This window comes from Aedes albopictus, chromosome 3, assembly GCF_035046485.1.
Source record: "Aedes albopictus strain Foshan chromosome 3, AalbF5, whole genome shotgun sequence".
NCBI lineage: Eukaryota > Metazoa > Arthropoda > Insecta > Diptera > Culicidae > Aedes > Aedes albopictus.
Genome location: NC_085138.1, coordinates 65,096,677 through 65,111,965, shown reverse-complemented (window position 1 = coordinate 65,111,965; position 15,289 = coordinate 65,096,677). Strand labels below are relative to the sequence as shown.

The window sequence follows — 15,289 nt, the reverse complement described above, 5'->3', positions numbered from 1 at the left end:
GGAAAATGATGATTGCGCAGTACTTCATCTGATTCGTTCTAGATCTACGCTCTCAGTAGAGCTTGGTCTGCCTCTTCAATTAAGTGTTCTTTAAGGATTGCTAAAATGTGTGGGTGGAGTTCAAAAGGCCTCAAGTCGACAGAAACATGTTTGTTTACAAAATGTTGATGCGGCCTCTTGGGGGGTATGTCTTTCGAATATTCTAGTTATATGGCGTTTTAAAAAGAATTGTTTGTTGGCCTTTTGAAAGGATTTTCATCTAAATTTAGGGAGTTTTTGGTGGACGTGTCAAAAGATATTTCCAACACAGCGTATCGGATAGAAGAATACTGAGGCAAATATGCCTTAAATTAATTGAAAAAATAAATCTGGTTCAATTAACTTGTTTTTTTTTCTTTCTATTTTTCCACTAATAGAAAAACCAGGAAAATTCAGAGAATTTTATTTTATCTAATGAGCAGACACTTTAAGTTTTGATTTACATGACCTGGAATTTTCAGTGAAAGTGACCGGAAAGTCAGGGAATTTGATTTTCAAAATTGAATCGACATTGGCATAAAGTCATTTATCATTTGGCATAAAGTCATTTGTCATAAGGCCGTTTGGCATAAGGTCACTTGGCATAAAGACATTTCCGGACCAACAATTGAAAAGGCCGCAACAACATTGCGTAAACAAACACGTTTCTGTCGACTTAGGGCCATCTGGGATCCACCCGCGCATCTCACCACCATTAACAGAAAGCTTGATGTTTGCGCTTTCTGTTAGTGGTGGTGAGGTGTGTGGGTGGAGTTCAAAAGGCCTCAAGTCGACAGAAACATGTTTGTTTACAAAATGTTGATGCGGCCTTTTCAATTGTTGGTCCGGATTTGGCATAACGGTCATTTGGCATAATGGACACTTGGCATAATAAAGAAGGATGAGATTATGCCAAATGTCCATTATGCCAAATGTCTTTATGCCAAGTGACCTTATGCCAAATGATTTTATGCCAAATGTCCCGCTCCCATCTGTGACACATCGCAACTGAACCAACGCGTCTCCTAAGGTTGATGAAAGAAGATATACAAAAGCTTCAATCATTTTTCAACGAAAATCTTCTGTCGCCAAATCTTGGGAAAACAAACTATAGTATACAGGGTGTTAGGTTCCTGAGTGCAAACTTTTTAAAGGGTGATAGAGGACCATAAACGGTGAAAAAAATTGTTCTACGCATATGGTCAAATCTTAACCGTTACGTAGTTATTGAACATCCCATGTTTTTGACTCTTATTGTCTTAACTGACAATAACTTGAAAATTGTCAAACTTATCGAAGTTTTTTTACCCTTATTGGAAAGATTATTGAATTTTCGATCAAATGACATCTTTGAATCGATTGATTTAGTTAAATAATTAAGTTTTCTAGAGCAAAATAGCTGATATATACTGATTTTTGATTCCACATTGAGCTGGTTCCATCACGTTGATAAGTTGGGAGCTGAAATCAGTTCGTATTGCGGACTTTTCTGGAGAGTATCAAAGATTATTCCTCTGAAACAACTGCTTCTATTACAATGTAACAAGCGTTTGTACAATCCAAGCTACAATATTTAGTGTTTATTTGGGGAGCTGCGTCCAAGACGGTTACCCACCGACAAACCGACGTGCCAGCTTATACAACTTTTCCATTTTTTCTTGGCAAATAAGTTCTCCGTTCAATCACTAGCTCCATCTGTGCGACGATCTACACAGCCTCCTCTTTATGTATGCGTGCGTGCAGGAGCTTTACCTTGTCAAGTTATTTTACTCATTTCGAAGTATAACCTTCATTCAATGTTTTGCGCAATATGAAGACATTTCGTTTTAAACGTTGAAATGCAATTTCATCCGCTGAAAGTATTTATGATTGGGATATTTTATTTGCGACATATTCACTTTTTTGCTTCATATCGAAGGGTATTTCTTTGAAAAGCTTCATTATATGGTTGATTGTGTATTCTGTTGGTGAGATAGAAATAAGAGTGCATGCAAGAGTGCATGTGATGTTTACATCGATCAGCTGGACGGTTTTGCGCTGTTTTGTGTCATCTTCTTCAAGGTTTCTTTTGTCAAAAGATGAAAATGACAGAACGAGTTACGATTTTTAAACGGTTTGAGATTCAAATTTCTTGCCAATCTTGGAAACAGAGTGTCACGTCGGTTTGTCGGTGGGTTACCTGCACACTGACGTCATCATTGTCTCCTCTTTCTTTCCGGCGTCGGTCCATAAAGCCGTCCGCCCTCAAAAAAAAAAAAAAAATAAGTGAAATGTTTACAAATCGTATGAGAATTCGATGAGGTTAGGTTTTTGCTGCAAGCCTCTATCGGGCCAGTATAGACTACGGTTTTTAAACAAACAATCTTTGGAAAACAGTAGAGTTATAGGATCGTTGAAGAAAAATCGATACTGTCAGTTTGGCCCTAATGAAAAATCATTGTTAAACTTCATGCTCCTCATAAGCTCTTTTCATATGTTTCACTTTAAAACAAAATGCCCTGATAAATTTAAAGGCTACTTCACACTGCCGCAATGAACCGTTACGGAACATTAAATCCCGCTGCCATCAGTCACGCACGATACCGTTATTGAAATTCCAATTAGAAAATCGTCGCTCGCACGAGACGTCGTCTTGGTAAACATTCGAAAATAATCCTCATTCGTAATCAGTCGTTCTCTCTGCTCCGCTCGCTCACGACAAGCCAGCCAAAACCAATATTGAAATCGAACCTATCGCTTAACAACTTGCTTAAAGCAAGCATAGTGCGTAGTGTGGAATGCGATAACTAAAAGCTGACGCAGATAGCTTGTCTTGTGTGGAATTAGCATTATAAGGATCGGACCATTGTATAGTGGAGTCGTGCCGTGTCGCTCTGAAGCGTACAACGCAGCAGATACGGTGTTCGGATCAGTTCTCAACCCCCCTCAGCTTGTAGTCCGCGGTTGTGTGTGTACCCGATAGGATGTCTCTCCTAAGTCGCTTCCGAGCGTTCCCCGGAGCGTTGCTTCAGCATGCCAAAGTCAGCTACTCCAGTGCGGCCACCGCTGCCAAACTCCAGGAACTGGCCCTGGAGGAGAACTGCATCCTGGTGAACGAGAAGGACCAATCGCTGGGAAATGCATCCAAACGGGACTGCCATCGGGTGGACGAAAACGGGAACATCCGGTTGCATCGCGCATTCAGCGTGTTTCTGTTCAATTCCAAGGGCGAAATGCTGCTGCAGCGAAGGTCTACGCACAAGGTGAGCCAGTTTGGGTTGGATGGGTGGGGAATGCGCGACCAGTTTTGATCGAGAGGATCGTCGACGTCTAGCTAGGGTAGAAAGTGAGATGCTTTTGGGGGAGTGTCTGCAGGTGATGCGCGCGATTATGACGTAGGATTCGCTTTCTCTTGCAAAATACGCGCAATAGTTCGTGTGAGGTAACAATCGTATCGTAAACCGGATGGAATGGCATTGAAATGTATCTCTCTAGTCATTCGCCAACGATGTCACCAAAGTTACATCTCATTGTATATTCTAGTTTCCCCAAGAATAGCGTGGCAACAAAACAGTAACGAACACAAGAAGACCAAAAGCACTATACCTATAGCTAAATCGCATAAATTATTCAAATTCATACGAACTTAAGCTCACGTTTGAAGGCCACACAAAGATTTTAGCACAGCCAGATGCGTAAAACTAAAAACTGATGAAGTCGTTTACTTTTAGATAACGTTTCCTGATTGTTATACCAATGCATGCTGTAGTCATCCTCTGCACGACATCGAAGGCGAACGGGAAGAGCTGAATGCACTGGGAATCAGACGGGCTGCCCAGCGGAGGCTCAACTACGAGCTGGGAATTCCACTGAGTCAGGTAAGCAAATTATTAAGCGTTTGGTATTCTTCTAAAAATTTATTGGTTGACGAAATCGAACAAGATTTGGTCGAGCTTCTGCTAGTGATTAAGGGGCTGTCCATAAACCACGTGGTCATTTTTTTGGGACTTCTCAACCCCGCAGACCCCGTTGTGCCGCAGACTAAATTTTCTTGAAGCAATCAACAGAGCTTACTTCTCTTCCATCTTTCTTGAGATGCCGCTTAATTATTGTCCAGTATCTTTCCACAGGACGCAGTTAAGGGAAGTTTGGTGGATTTTGCCATTTTTCGACGAAATCGATTTTTTCCTTCTTGAGCATCTCTAGTGTAGAAGAAGCGTAATAAGTGGATGCCAGATCCGGCCAAAACAATGAAGGATCCGTATGTTTTCGGCTGATGGGTACAAGTCGTTTTTTGATGCATTCCTCTCTGTTATTTTCACCGTTGATTTTTCCCGTTGTGAAATATGAAGAACTCTTTGAGCCGCATGAACAATTGGCTTGCCACACCAAAAATTTTTTCCCAATTTTTTCAGTTCTGATATACCCTACATCATGCGGCACATCTCTCCCCTGCTCAGCGTTGAAAAATTGCGGTCCTGGAAGTGTACTAGTATGCCAATTCTCGAAATGCCAACTTTTTGGAACACCATTTGTGCAGAATTAAAAGCCAGTCGCTAAGCTTATCCGACCCATCGCTATAAATTTCTCACTTTTTTCCGTTTTCTTTGAGTGTGTTGCCAAAGTGGACAATGTTCTTACACACTGAGCAATAATTTACATTTTTTTTGTTTAGTTTTAACTTTAAACTATTGGTGAACAGATGTCCACTTTCTTTAATGAACTTTCCTCCCAGAAATCTCTTCCACCGATCATCGGTGGTGCTATGGAGGACAACCCACAAATCTATGACGAGGTCTTGCGGCGACCTGATCGATACTTGTGGATACAAACGATGAACAAATAAATCGCTTCGTTGAGCCAGAATATGGATGTTGGGCGATCTTCCCAAAGGACGTAAGGCATTTCGTAACAAGTGGATATCCACGATCCAACGGAGGTTCCTATGAAAGCGTACAGCGATACAAGGCAAGATTGGTAGTTGAAAGCTGTGCGCAGAAACCCAGCGTTCACTACGAAGAATCTCCGGTGGTACGATACGCAACGATTCGTTATGCCATGGCGTTGGCGGCGAAGTTTCGATGTGGACCAGATGGATGTGGTAACTGCCTTCTTCACTTCACTAACAATGTGGAACTTTTAGCAGAACTTTATCATTTAAATTACTAGTTACACTGCCTTCTTGCATAGCGAACTTGCACTGCAAATTTTGTTTGCTGGTATTCAGCAAATTTTGCTGATTTTTTTTTGTGCTGATTTCATTCAGCAATATGAATTTACTGAATATCAGCAAGTATTTTTTAACTTGCTGAACCATCCAGCAATTTTGACAGTTGATCAGCAACGTTGTGCTGAAGTTCAGCAAAAATTTTGCTGAAATTCAGCAATTTATTTTGCTGATTTTTTTTTTGTGCTGGAAGCGTTTCGAAAAATTTGGTGTGTGACGACGAGGAATTGTACATGGTTCAACTGGAAGGATTCAATCAAGCGAAGGGATGGTGTTCGCAGGCTCCGTAGAGCATTGTATGTACGTCCTCAAACAGCCATGCCGCGTATGGAACTAGAAACTGAACGCCGTGTTACAGGGATTTAGACTGCAATGATCGTTGGTAGAAACCTGAGTTTCGCGGACTGACTCACTTACACAAAGAACCAAATGTGTAAATGCTGATATCCCAATACTTTTCAATAAGCAATACCAGCGCCGGCCGCGTCCGAATGCAGGTCAATTGAGGAAAAGGAAGGAAGTGATTTTGTGATTCTCGCTTAGGCCAATAACCGATGAATTCTCTGCGTTACTACGAGAAATCACTAAAAGTTTGGATACGGGAAGGGAAGGTGTTTTAGGGACTTTGTCTTGGTGAAGAAATTGCTACAATCACCGGACCGATTCTTGTTTGGCTATGAACGATGCACCCGCGAAAAATTGAATTCATCCCCACATACGCGTCATTTCCAGGGAATAATGTCTACCGGGCAATAAATTCAACCAAAACCGGCATCTACTGCTAGCCGGCATCGTACGACCGTACATCATAAAGTGTGTTTTCTTCACAACACGCGAAACGACTCACACACGCGTCCTCTTTATCCTTCCATAAAAAAAACGATGCAAACGAGGAATCATTCTGGGCATCTGATCCCAGATACCACACTCGCGCCCCGATCACTAAATTTGAACTGCCGGATGGCTACCTGTCATTTCACTTTTCGTTAAATCAAAAATAAATCGCGTAAAACGAGTTAAACGAAAATAAGAAACATAAGAAAAACACATGCACAACCGCGAATTTACGAAACTCTGTTTGAAGAAAAACGACGCAGGCAACGTGGTCTACTTGTCACTGAATAATACGTTGTATCGACAGATAAAAACCAGTAGATATAAAAGGAACAATCTCATAATTTTGAAACAGCTTCGTCGTCCTGTATTTTTCCGGCTGTGCCACTGGGCGTTGCATGCTAGTCCGTTGTCTAGTGTCATGCTTCCTTCAAAGAGCGAAAAGCTCATTGAAAGTGTGGTACTCTTCGGCTTGACAGATCGAATGATAATAATCTTCACCAACGGCATGGCCTACTCAGTTATGATTATTGCCACCAAACTACCACATCTCCTTTTGTCAAAATAATTATGCAATTTTGGCCTTCTTCACAGATTTATCCTCTCAAATCGGATTTTTATCTCCAGTATGTTTAACTAGTTGCACTGTTTTTGCAATTCGTTTATCAAAATCTTTCAAAAAGGCACTATTTATCATAACTTGTTTTAAAAAATAACTACATCTGTCGATCATGTATGTTGGAAGATATAAATAATTCAATTATCTTTACTGTTTAAGAAGCATTCCTATTGCTTTATCATATAAGTGAACATATATCTTATTAGACTTTTCTATTGTTCATTATACTCTCCTCTTCTAGTTTTACCTTCCGTAACTCGCGTGGTTGACCACTACCGTCGGTATCACGCCGATGCTGAGTACGAAGAGCGAGATTTTTTTAACGTGTTGTACAAAATACAACAGCGCGATCGCTCAAGGGTTAACCTTATTCTCTACCTCCCGGTCTAGCCGTTTAAATTGTCAACTGACGCTGTTGCTTTTGCGTCCCCCTTCTCTGAGGCGAGACATTATTGCCGTCTACGGCCGGATTTTCATCGGTCGTTTCCGCATCTCCCTCTTTCGAGGCGAGATATTTCGACTTCTCTCATGTCTGATCCGAGCAGATGCTATCCGTCGAAAAACAGACTACTTATAGTTACCTAAAGCTTCAACTGGTTCATCCAGATTCAACCAGTAGGAAAAACACTATTGTTCTTTTGCCGTTTCCCTCCTTGTTTTCGTTGATCTTCACGAGGTGTGTAGCCGGAAGATCGCCACCGTGTTTCCAGTGGAATATCCGCTTCTTCAAGATGGTCTTCTTGTTGATTCTCCTAACTTCCGCGTCTGAGTCGCCAATGTGGTACTCTCCGGCTTGACAGATCCAATGATAATAATCTTCACCAACGGCATGGCCTACTCACTGAGTGGATTTTTATCGCGAACCACTGAATGGTCCATGCTCAGCAAGTGATACATTCGCGATTGTAACATTTCATGAACCAACATGCTCGGGAACGCTCCCCGAAATGCTGTTCATTCCCTTGCCCGGTTCGATACGAGAGCGCAATTAAGAGAGAAGATGCTCGATGACGCTAATGAAAGCGATGCATTCGGTAAGAATATTTTATTGCCATAATTCTTTTTTTATTGTGACTACACAACCTGCAACGTCATGAATACAGTTAAATTAAATAGTATTTCACGTTTTTAAAGCGAAAACGCATTAAATACTGATGAAAATAACGATTATTCACAGTTGCCCCAAGCCAACGATGAGCGATCATCGGTAAGTGTTACACTTAGCGATGCCCGCTCATCGCCGCAGCTTGTTTATATCGGAGTATCCTCTTTGTGTTCCTTCGTGAACCATGCGACTCGACGAGAGAACATACACCGCTTGGTAATTGAAACATAACCAACAGAAGGGAAGAAAAACTGCCGAGTAGTTCACTGATCACTTTTTCGTCCAAACACTGCTACTCAGTTATGATTATTGTCACCAAACTACCGTAAGGTCGCCATTCACCGCTCATTTAACGGCATTTTCGTAAAGTATATGACATTAAAAATCGACGTTCGCAAATATTGCACTTTAATTTACGTTAACAACTCAACAATTATGTTGTTATTATAGAAAAAATATAAAACTATTGTAAAATATATATATATTTATTGGTTGTTGATATTTTTCGGTGATTGCTACACACTAACGCCTCGATTTATTACGTTTCGGCTTACTCTTCTTCAGCCATCATCAGATTTGTCTAAATCGATACACTCGCCACTAGTGTGGCTCTATTACTCTAGTGGCGAGTGTATCGATTTAGACAAATCTGATGATGGCTGAAGAAGAGTAAGCCGAAACGTAATAAATCGAGGCGTTAGTGTGTAGCAATCACCGAAAAATATCAACAACCAATAAATATACCATTGGACGGTGAATAAAACCCTACAGAGTATTGTAAAATATGTTTACAGTCGAAAAAATGAAAATTCAAATGTGTAATCTCTTGGCTCCTATTACCGCTCATGCATCCATTCACCGCTCATAATGGATCCATTCACCGCTCACTAGATTATTTTTTCATTGAATCACAGAAACTATTCATTTATTAAAACAAAAACACTTTTATTTACCAAAGTATTGATGATTAATGACGTTCAGTTCATCCTGTTTTGTCAAAATGGAATCTTTAACGGGTTTTACCTGTTTGATATTTTTTCCGCTGTTTGCCCTGAACAGTTCCCATGTTACCCTGCAGCGCAGTGTGAGAAATATTTTTTGAGAACGTGATTTCAGGTACACCCATATAAAAACATGGTGAAATGAAAGTTTTTAAATGTGGCAGCATGTTACAGTCACTTTTGTTACGATACTTTACTAACATCTGACCATTTTTGTATGATTGACCCAAAATGAGCGGTGAATGGGCCATGAGAGGTGAATGGCGACCTCACGATACCACAGGAAGCATTGAGCGTTTCCTTTTTTTTAAGACTAGGCAATTGTGGCATGGACATCAATCCCTTCTTTCTTGATTTGTGGTAAACAGTCGGGTTGAAATTTTCACCCGAATCCTTGACATCCAGCGTGATTCCCTATATCTTAATGTAGAAATACCGCTTGCCCTTTCCGGTACCGGCGTGGAACATGTCTAGTGTGTATGCATGCACTGCATTTACTACAGTAAACGTCGTACGTCAATTTTCTGCCAATCCTGGTAGACAGTACTGGGATGTAGTCAAGCGTATCATATCAAGCGTATATCCCAAGCAACACACATGTTATAATAGAGTTACGACAGCGCAAGTTTTGGTTGTATAGAAGTTTATTTTACGTAATTCTAACATTGTGTTGAAATAACGTAAAATAAACTTCTATACAACCAAAACTTGCGCTGTCGTAACTTTTATATAACATGTGTGTTGCTTGCGATGTGAAGGATATGTCGAAGAAAAAGCTCCTTTACACAAAGGACGAATCTGAAGGATTACAAGAATTAAGGATAAGCGATGCCGATTGGGAAGGAGACTCTGATGATCTAAGATCCACTCGGCAAGCCTTGTTGGATAAATGCACAACTCGTGCTGAAAATATCATCATTTTGCAACTTGTCGCATTAATAACAACTACTAGAATATAGTAATTCCCATTTCAGTACCATCGTGCTTTGCCGTAGTTCAATGAGAATAACTACGTGTTTCGTCATGCTAGATATGAAATTTGGATCAAACAAGCCGACCTATAACCGTCACAGGAATCGAACCTATCTCCGGATTGGGGATCCAATGCCTTATCCACTAGACTAACTGCAGATTCTTCCATTTTTTATGCGGAATTTCATCTTCCGATTATTCTAGAAATAAATGCTCGAATTTCTTCATAAGCTGCTGCTAGAGATTCCACCTTGTGCCTTCTGCGGATCCGGGAATTTCCAAACGATTCCCATTAGGAACTTTTTGGGGATTTTCAGGAGGAACTTCTGAAGGACTCCCAGATATAACTCCCCAGAGTTTTCTATAAGGAACTTCAAAAGGGCTCCCAGAAGATACGTCTGGAGGATTGACAAAAGGAGCTTCTGCTGGAGGGTTCCTAGAATGAACTTCTGGAGGATTCTGAGGAGGAAGTCTTAAAGAAATTCCAAAAACGAAAGAAAGAATCCGACAGAATCTCTTGGCAGTAATAAACATCAAACATCCTGAAGAAACCTCTGGTGAGTACCACAGTCTTGCAGGAATCCTACAAAAAACCCATTGAGAAGTTTTTGGATGAGTCCTAGAAGGATTTCCTGGAAAAATATCTGGATAGAACTTCTGATGAAATCCTAGAAAAACTTCTGAAGGGATCCCAGAAAAAAAATTCTACGGTAACCCTAGAAGTAACTCCTGGAGAAATACATATGCGAAAATACCTTGAAATATTTCTAAAAATAATCTTGGAAGAATTCCGGTAGATCCACGGTTCCCCAACCTTGGCTCTCGCGACTCCCCAGTCTGTCGTCACTGCGCTTTTCATAAAACAATCGAAGCGTGCCTGCAAGTGGTTGGGGTGTCGCGAAACGAAGGTTGGGAAGCTATGCTGTAGATAGTTCTGAAGAAACGAAGGAACTGCTGTACGATTTTCTTTGGTAAAATCTTGGTGAATCTCAAAATCAACTCTTGGGTGAATTTCAAGATGATATCATGATACAAGATATCATAAAAACTCAGGATCATTTTCTTTAAAAAATCCAATTCCTGGTGGAATTCCTGAAATAATACCCGGAGAAACTCCACAAGTAATTTAAATAGGGACATCTGGGTTGTTCAAAGATGTAACTCCCGATACTCCGGTAACTCCGGTAACGGAGAGTTTTGAATACAGTTCAATTGGCAGGGCTATTTTTTAACGATAATTTATTATTGCAACTTAAAAATGTTTTTCTACGTTGAATTAAAAAAATGTTGTTGTAGATTAAGAAAGCTTCACATAAATTGCATGTATTTCACATACCTCTCACTATCCCAGGCACGCCCGGAGAACTTCCACTTCCTCACCCGAATCCACTACGCCGATAAAGGAGACGGCGTTTGGGGTGAGCACGAAATCGACTACATTCTGTTCCTTCAGAAGGACGTGGATCTGAAGCCGAACGAGAGTGAAGTGAGCGAAATCCGCTACATCCGGCGGGACCAACTGGACAAGCAGATATCCGGCCTGGACGCCCCTCTGACACCGTGGTTCCAGCTTATTTTGACGCATCGGCTGAAACTGTGGTGGGACAATCTACATCGGTTGAAAAAATTCCAGAATCTCAACGAAATCGAACGATTTTGAATGGCTCCTCCCGGAGGGGGTTGTTAGCAGTTAACCAAACACATCGACGGGGCAATAGATATTGTAATACATACCTATATGATTAATATTTGACTCAAGTTTCTGTACCATGGGCATCACAATCTAGGTTCTATCATTTTATAATTGAATGCAAATAGTGTAAATGGTGTTTTCAGATGTACTTTAGTACCCTTTTTACGACTGATCTAAATCGTAATTGAATAAATAGTGTATTTTTCATCCCATACTTGCGTGAACTTTCCATTCAGATGACATCCGCAGTCGAAACACTCGATTTAAATCGATCCTAATCAGCCTAATCAGTTTTGTCGGAAAACTGTGTTCAAGCATTATCGGCCCTAAGTATGATCATGCTGAAGCATGCCATGTGACTCGGCAGAACGTGGAGTTCGAGGAAATGGAATAGCTTTGTCATTATCAAGACCCACGGAAGTCCAGAAACTCAACGCAAAGGTTTTGTGCCGCGTTTCCCAGATCCTGGTTGTTTTCTAAAGTAGGGGTCGAAGAAAAGTCCACGTTTGTCCACTGGGTTAAACCATGATTTTTCTGTCCACGTGGTATATACATAGGCGCCAACTTGTGACGTAGTTGGGGGGGGCGAAGCTCCCCAAAATTGGATAAAATTCAACTTTTTTTAGCTCAATACACTAGTTTTCACGTAAATATGCCTAAACTAGAAGAACTGCGTCGAAATTTTACGAAATTGGTTGATTTTGAGAGGCCTCGCCCAACCCCCCCCCCAACTACGTCACAAGTTGGCGCGTATGGGTATATGTATAGATGGGCCCGTTTTCCAAGACGCATACGGTCGAAACGCATCACAATTGAATAGGAAAGACTCGCAATGTGCTAACATTAGCAAAGAATGCTGTATAACCAACAAGGGTTAGATCATTTCATCGCATCGAAGGATTATGCGCTCGACACATGTCTGGAATGGAGCTCGGCAAGTACGAAGCTTGTCTGGTAAATTTTTGAATTTTATTTACGTTTTCCATAACCCACCGACTTCCTACTATATATCACTCGAACAAAGGTTCACACAACAATTCCAAACACCACCCTCGAGCCATTGGAGTGATTTCACCTGGGAAGTGAAAATTGCTCCCATACCTACCAAACGCACATACAGCAAGGCAGAAGGTATAGGTACACATTATGCATTCGGGGTCTGTTCAAAGTTGGGGCTCCCGTCGATCGTCGTTATCAAAGTTGCACCGCGCGTCGTCATTGCGGTGTGGTGGTGGCGCACGGTGTTACATCGCGAACGAAATGGCCAAATGTCTAAGTCGTGTTCCACCCTCCTTGAGCAGGGTGATCGAGGAGTCATCACGACCGCCGCATTGCCTACTGCACTGGTGATGGTGCTGTGGTGGCGCGAAGAAAAGCGAAAATCTCTTCGTTATTCATAACAAGCAGCTATCGGCGCAACAAGTGAATCCAAAGCACAAAACCGCCTCGCTGTTGATCGCCGAGGCACCGTAGTATGGGGGAATTATTGACATAAAGTATCATTTATCTAATATTAGCTATTATTTGCTATTAAACGTGAGCTAATAAAAGAAACAAAACATACTTTTGTTACATACCAATAATCTTCACTTTTCTAGTTACTAATTGAATCTTCCGAGAATTATTGCTTGAAAATTAATTTGAAATATGAATAATTGAAGCTTAAAAATACTTAAAAATGCAATTCTGTATTATAATTTCTTTTTTATATAACTCATTTTTGTATAATAATGGCCAGTTTTTCCGAACTGATCATTATACAACAGAAATGAGTTACATAATGAAAAATAGTTGCATAATGTTCATAATGCAACTTATTTGAGTTATTATGTTGAGTTATGCAACTCAAATGAGTTGCATTATGAATCATTGCATAAAATTTTGTAAGCGAAACTCGATTTCTTCAGCACTCTTCGTATTTACGACTCGTGCTGAAAAAAGCAACTTTTTGCGACTCGTTACATAAATATCTAATAAACTCATCTCTCAGAACTGCCGTGTGCAGCATAGTTGTCCCATGTTCAATGGGAATCCCTATTAACATGGGACAAATATGCTGCACACGGCAGAGAAGCAGTTGATTTTTTTCAAAGAATTTTGCGCTTTGAGAATCTTATTAGAAAATGTTGCAACATGTTCATGAACAAGTCCAAATCTTCCCCAGTTCACGGTACCTCTGGACAAGCGTCGTCGATCACCCCCGTGACTGGCTGGGCAAGTGTTGTGTTGTTGACCGTCGTCGTCGTCGTCGTCGTCGTAAGTGAGTCAGTGTAACGACGACGGTTCAGTCCAGTCTCGATACTGATGACTGACCAACCCCGATATCGAGCGAGGCGTAAGTCATCACCCTGCCTAAAATTGTACCACGTTTGCTTGTCGGAGCTGCATGTACACGAAGCTTATTGTAGCACACAACACCTGTCAATAGCTGGCCGGTGAATGGAATATCCCACACGCAGAGTTTGAGCGATTTATTCTTTGCACTAGGCGATCAACAGCAACATGCAAACAAGTTAAGACGGTTACAAAAAATGGCCCCACGCAACCTCCGAACTTTTTTTTTGTGTTATGGAGTCACGTGTTCAACAACTGTGCGCTTACGATCAATTAGTACGCTTAAACTGTGTTTGCTAACTACTATAAAGGATTATGTCGATTGGCGATTAGCTAATTTGGTGGAATAATATTCTAGGATTTTAGGTCAGTATTTAAAATGTCACTACATACTATCACGAGATTATCTCATTTTTTACAGATTTCATTCCTATGAAACACTGCCAGCTACTTTACGGTCACTGTAATATCCAGGTTGTCTTCCAAACAATTGAGTTATGGGATAAACTCCTAGTAGTCCCTAACCACAGAGAACAGGTACCAGAGTTTAGTTAAGGTTATACGGGACACCGTCTTATTTTTCCTATCTTCCCTCTCTTTCTAACAATTTGCCTCGCGATTTTGACGATGCTAATTTCGATTTCTATCGGAAAAAAGGCTAAAAATTAATGAGCATATGCACTGCACGTGAGCATACACAGTGATCAGATTTTGTTCCATAAGATTACCATCTTATTAGTAACAGAACCAGGCCCGGATTAAGGATTGTGGGGGCCCGAGCGGATGCGGAGACCCCTTGGCGAAGCACTTAAGCAAAAAGTCTTCGTTTTCAAACAGTATTTGAGCAATATGAAACAAAAAGTTGGCGTGTAATAACCAAAAAAAGGTCTCTGTGGGGGCCCCTAAAATGTGGGGGCCCGGCCCCCCCCGGCCCCCCGTACATCCGGCCCTGAACAGAGCAATGGCGGATATTTTCTCGATCGTCCAGAGGCACGTTATCCGCCATTTTGAACATTTGTGCCATTCATATATAATAGCCTATTTCATCATTTACCTGAGGGAGAAGAAATTGGGATTGCGATTGGGATAGAGAAAGGTAGAAAAATATGAAAAAAATATCCTGGTATGGTGGGGTACCGTAAAACGGAGTAACTTTTAGTTTTTCTGCGAATTTTCTTAATATTTTTTAATGTAACAGTATTTCTCGTAGTTTTATATTTTTAAAACAAGTACTTGGGTATCAGTTTTAAATAACAATTAAAAGATCAGATAATCTTAAATATTTTGGGTGAGTTTCAGTTTTTCATATGAGCAAGAATCATATTTTCATTTCTTAAATTCATTTTCAAATCTTAAAAAATAATCACAGATTGAAAGCTTAGGAGTATGCACATGATAAGAGAAGCCTTGTGGAATATATCAGATAGATTTTTTAACTTAATTTTACATATAAACATGAGTTTGTGAAGTACTGAATGAAAAACACAGTGAATTTAACTACCGTCTA

At 40.7% G+C, this 15,289-nt stretch overlaps 1 protein-coding gene across 1 annotated transcript; it reads left to right on the top strand.

Moving 5' to 3' along the window:
- Nucleotides 1–2,667: 2,667 nt before the first annotated feature.
- Nucleotides 2,668–11,662, top strand: LOC109425023 (isopentenyl-diphosphate Delta-isomerase 1). The gene is made up of 3 exons (XM_019700214.3): nt 2,668–3,260; nt 3,729–3,875; nt 11,107–11,662. Exons 1-3 carry the CDS (start codon nt 2,982–2,984, stop codon nt 11,413–11,415), a joined length of 735 nt encoding a protein of 244 aa, XP_019555759.1. The 5' UTR covers nt 2,668–2,981; the 3' UTR covers nt 11,416–11,662.
- The last annotated feature ends 3,627 nt before the right edge of the window (nt 11,663–15,289 follow it).

Bases quoted from the DNA above. Each gene is read 5' to 3' on its own strand.
- LOC109425023 (XM_019700214.3), top strand. From the start codon at position 2,982: ATGTCTCTCCTAAGTCGCTTCCGAGCGTTCCCCGGAGCGTTGCTTCAG. The intron at 3,261-3,728 runs GTGAGCCAGTTT...GTTTACTTTTAG, and splicing joins AGCGAAGGTCTACGCACAAG to ATAACGTTTCCTGATTGTTA. The intron at 3,876-11,106 runs GTAAGCAAATTA...TCACTATCCCAG, and splicing joins TGGGAATTCCACTGAGTCAG to GCACGCCCGGAGAACTTCCA.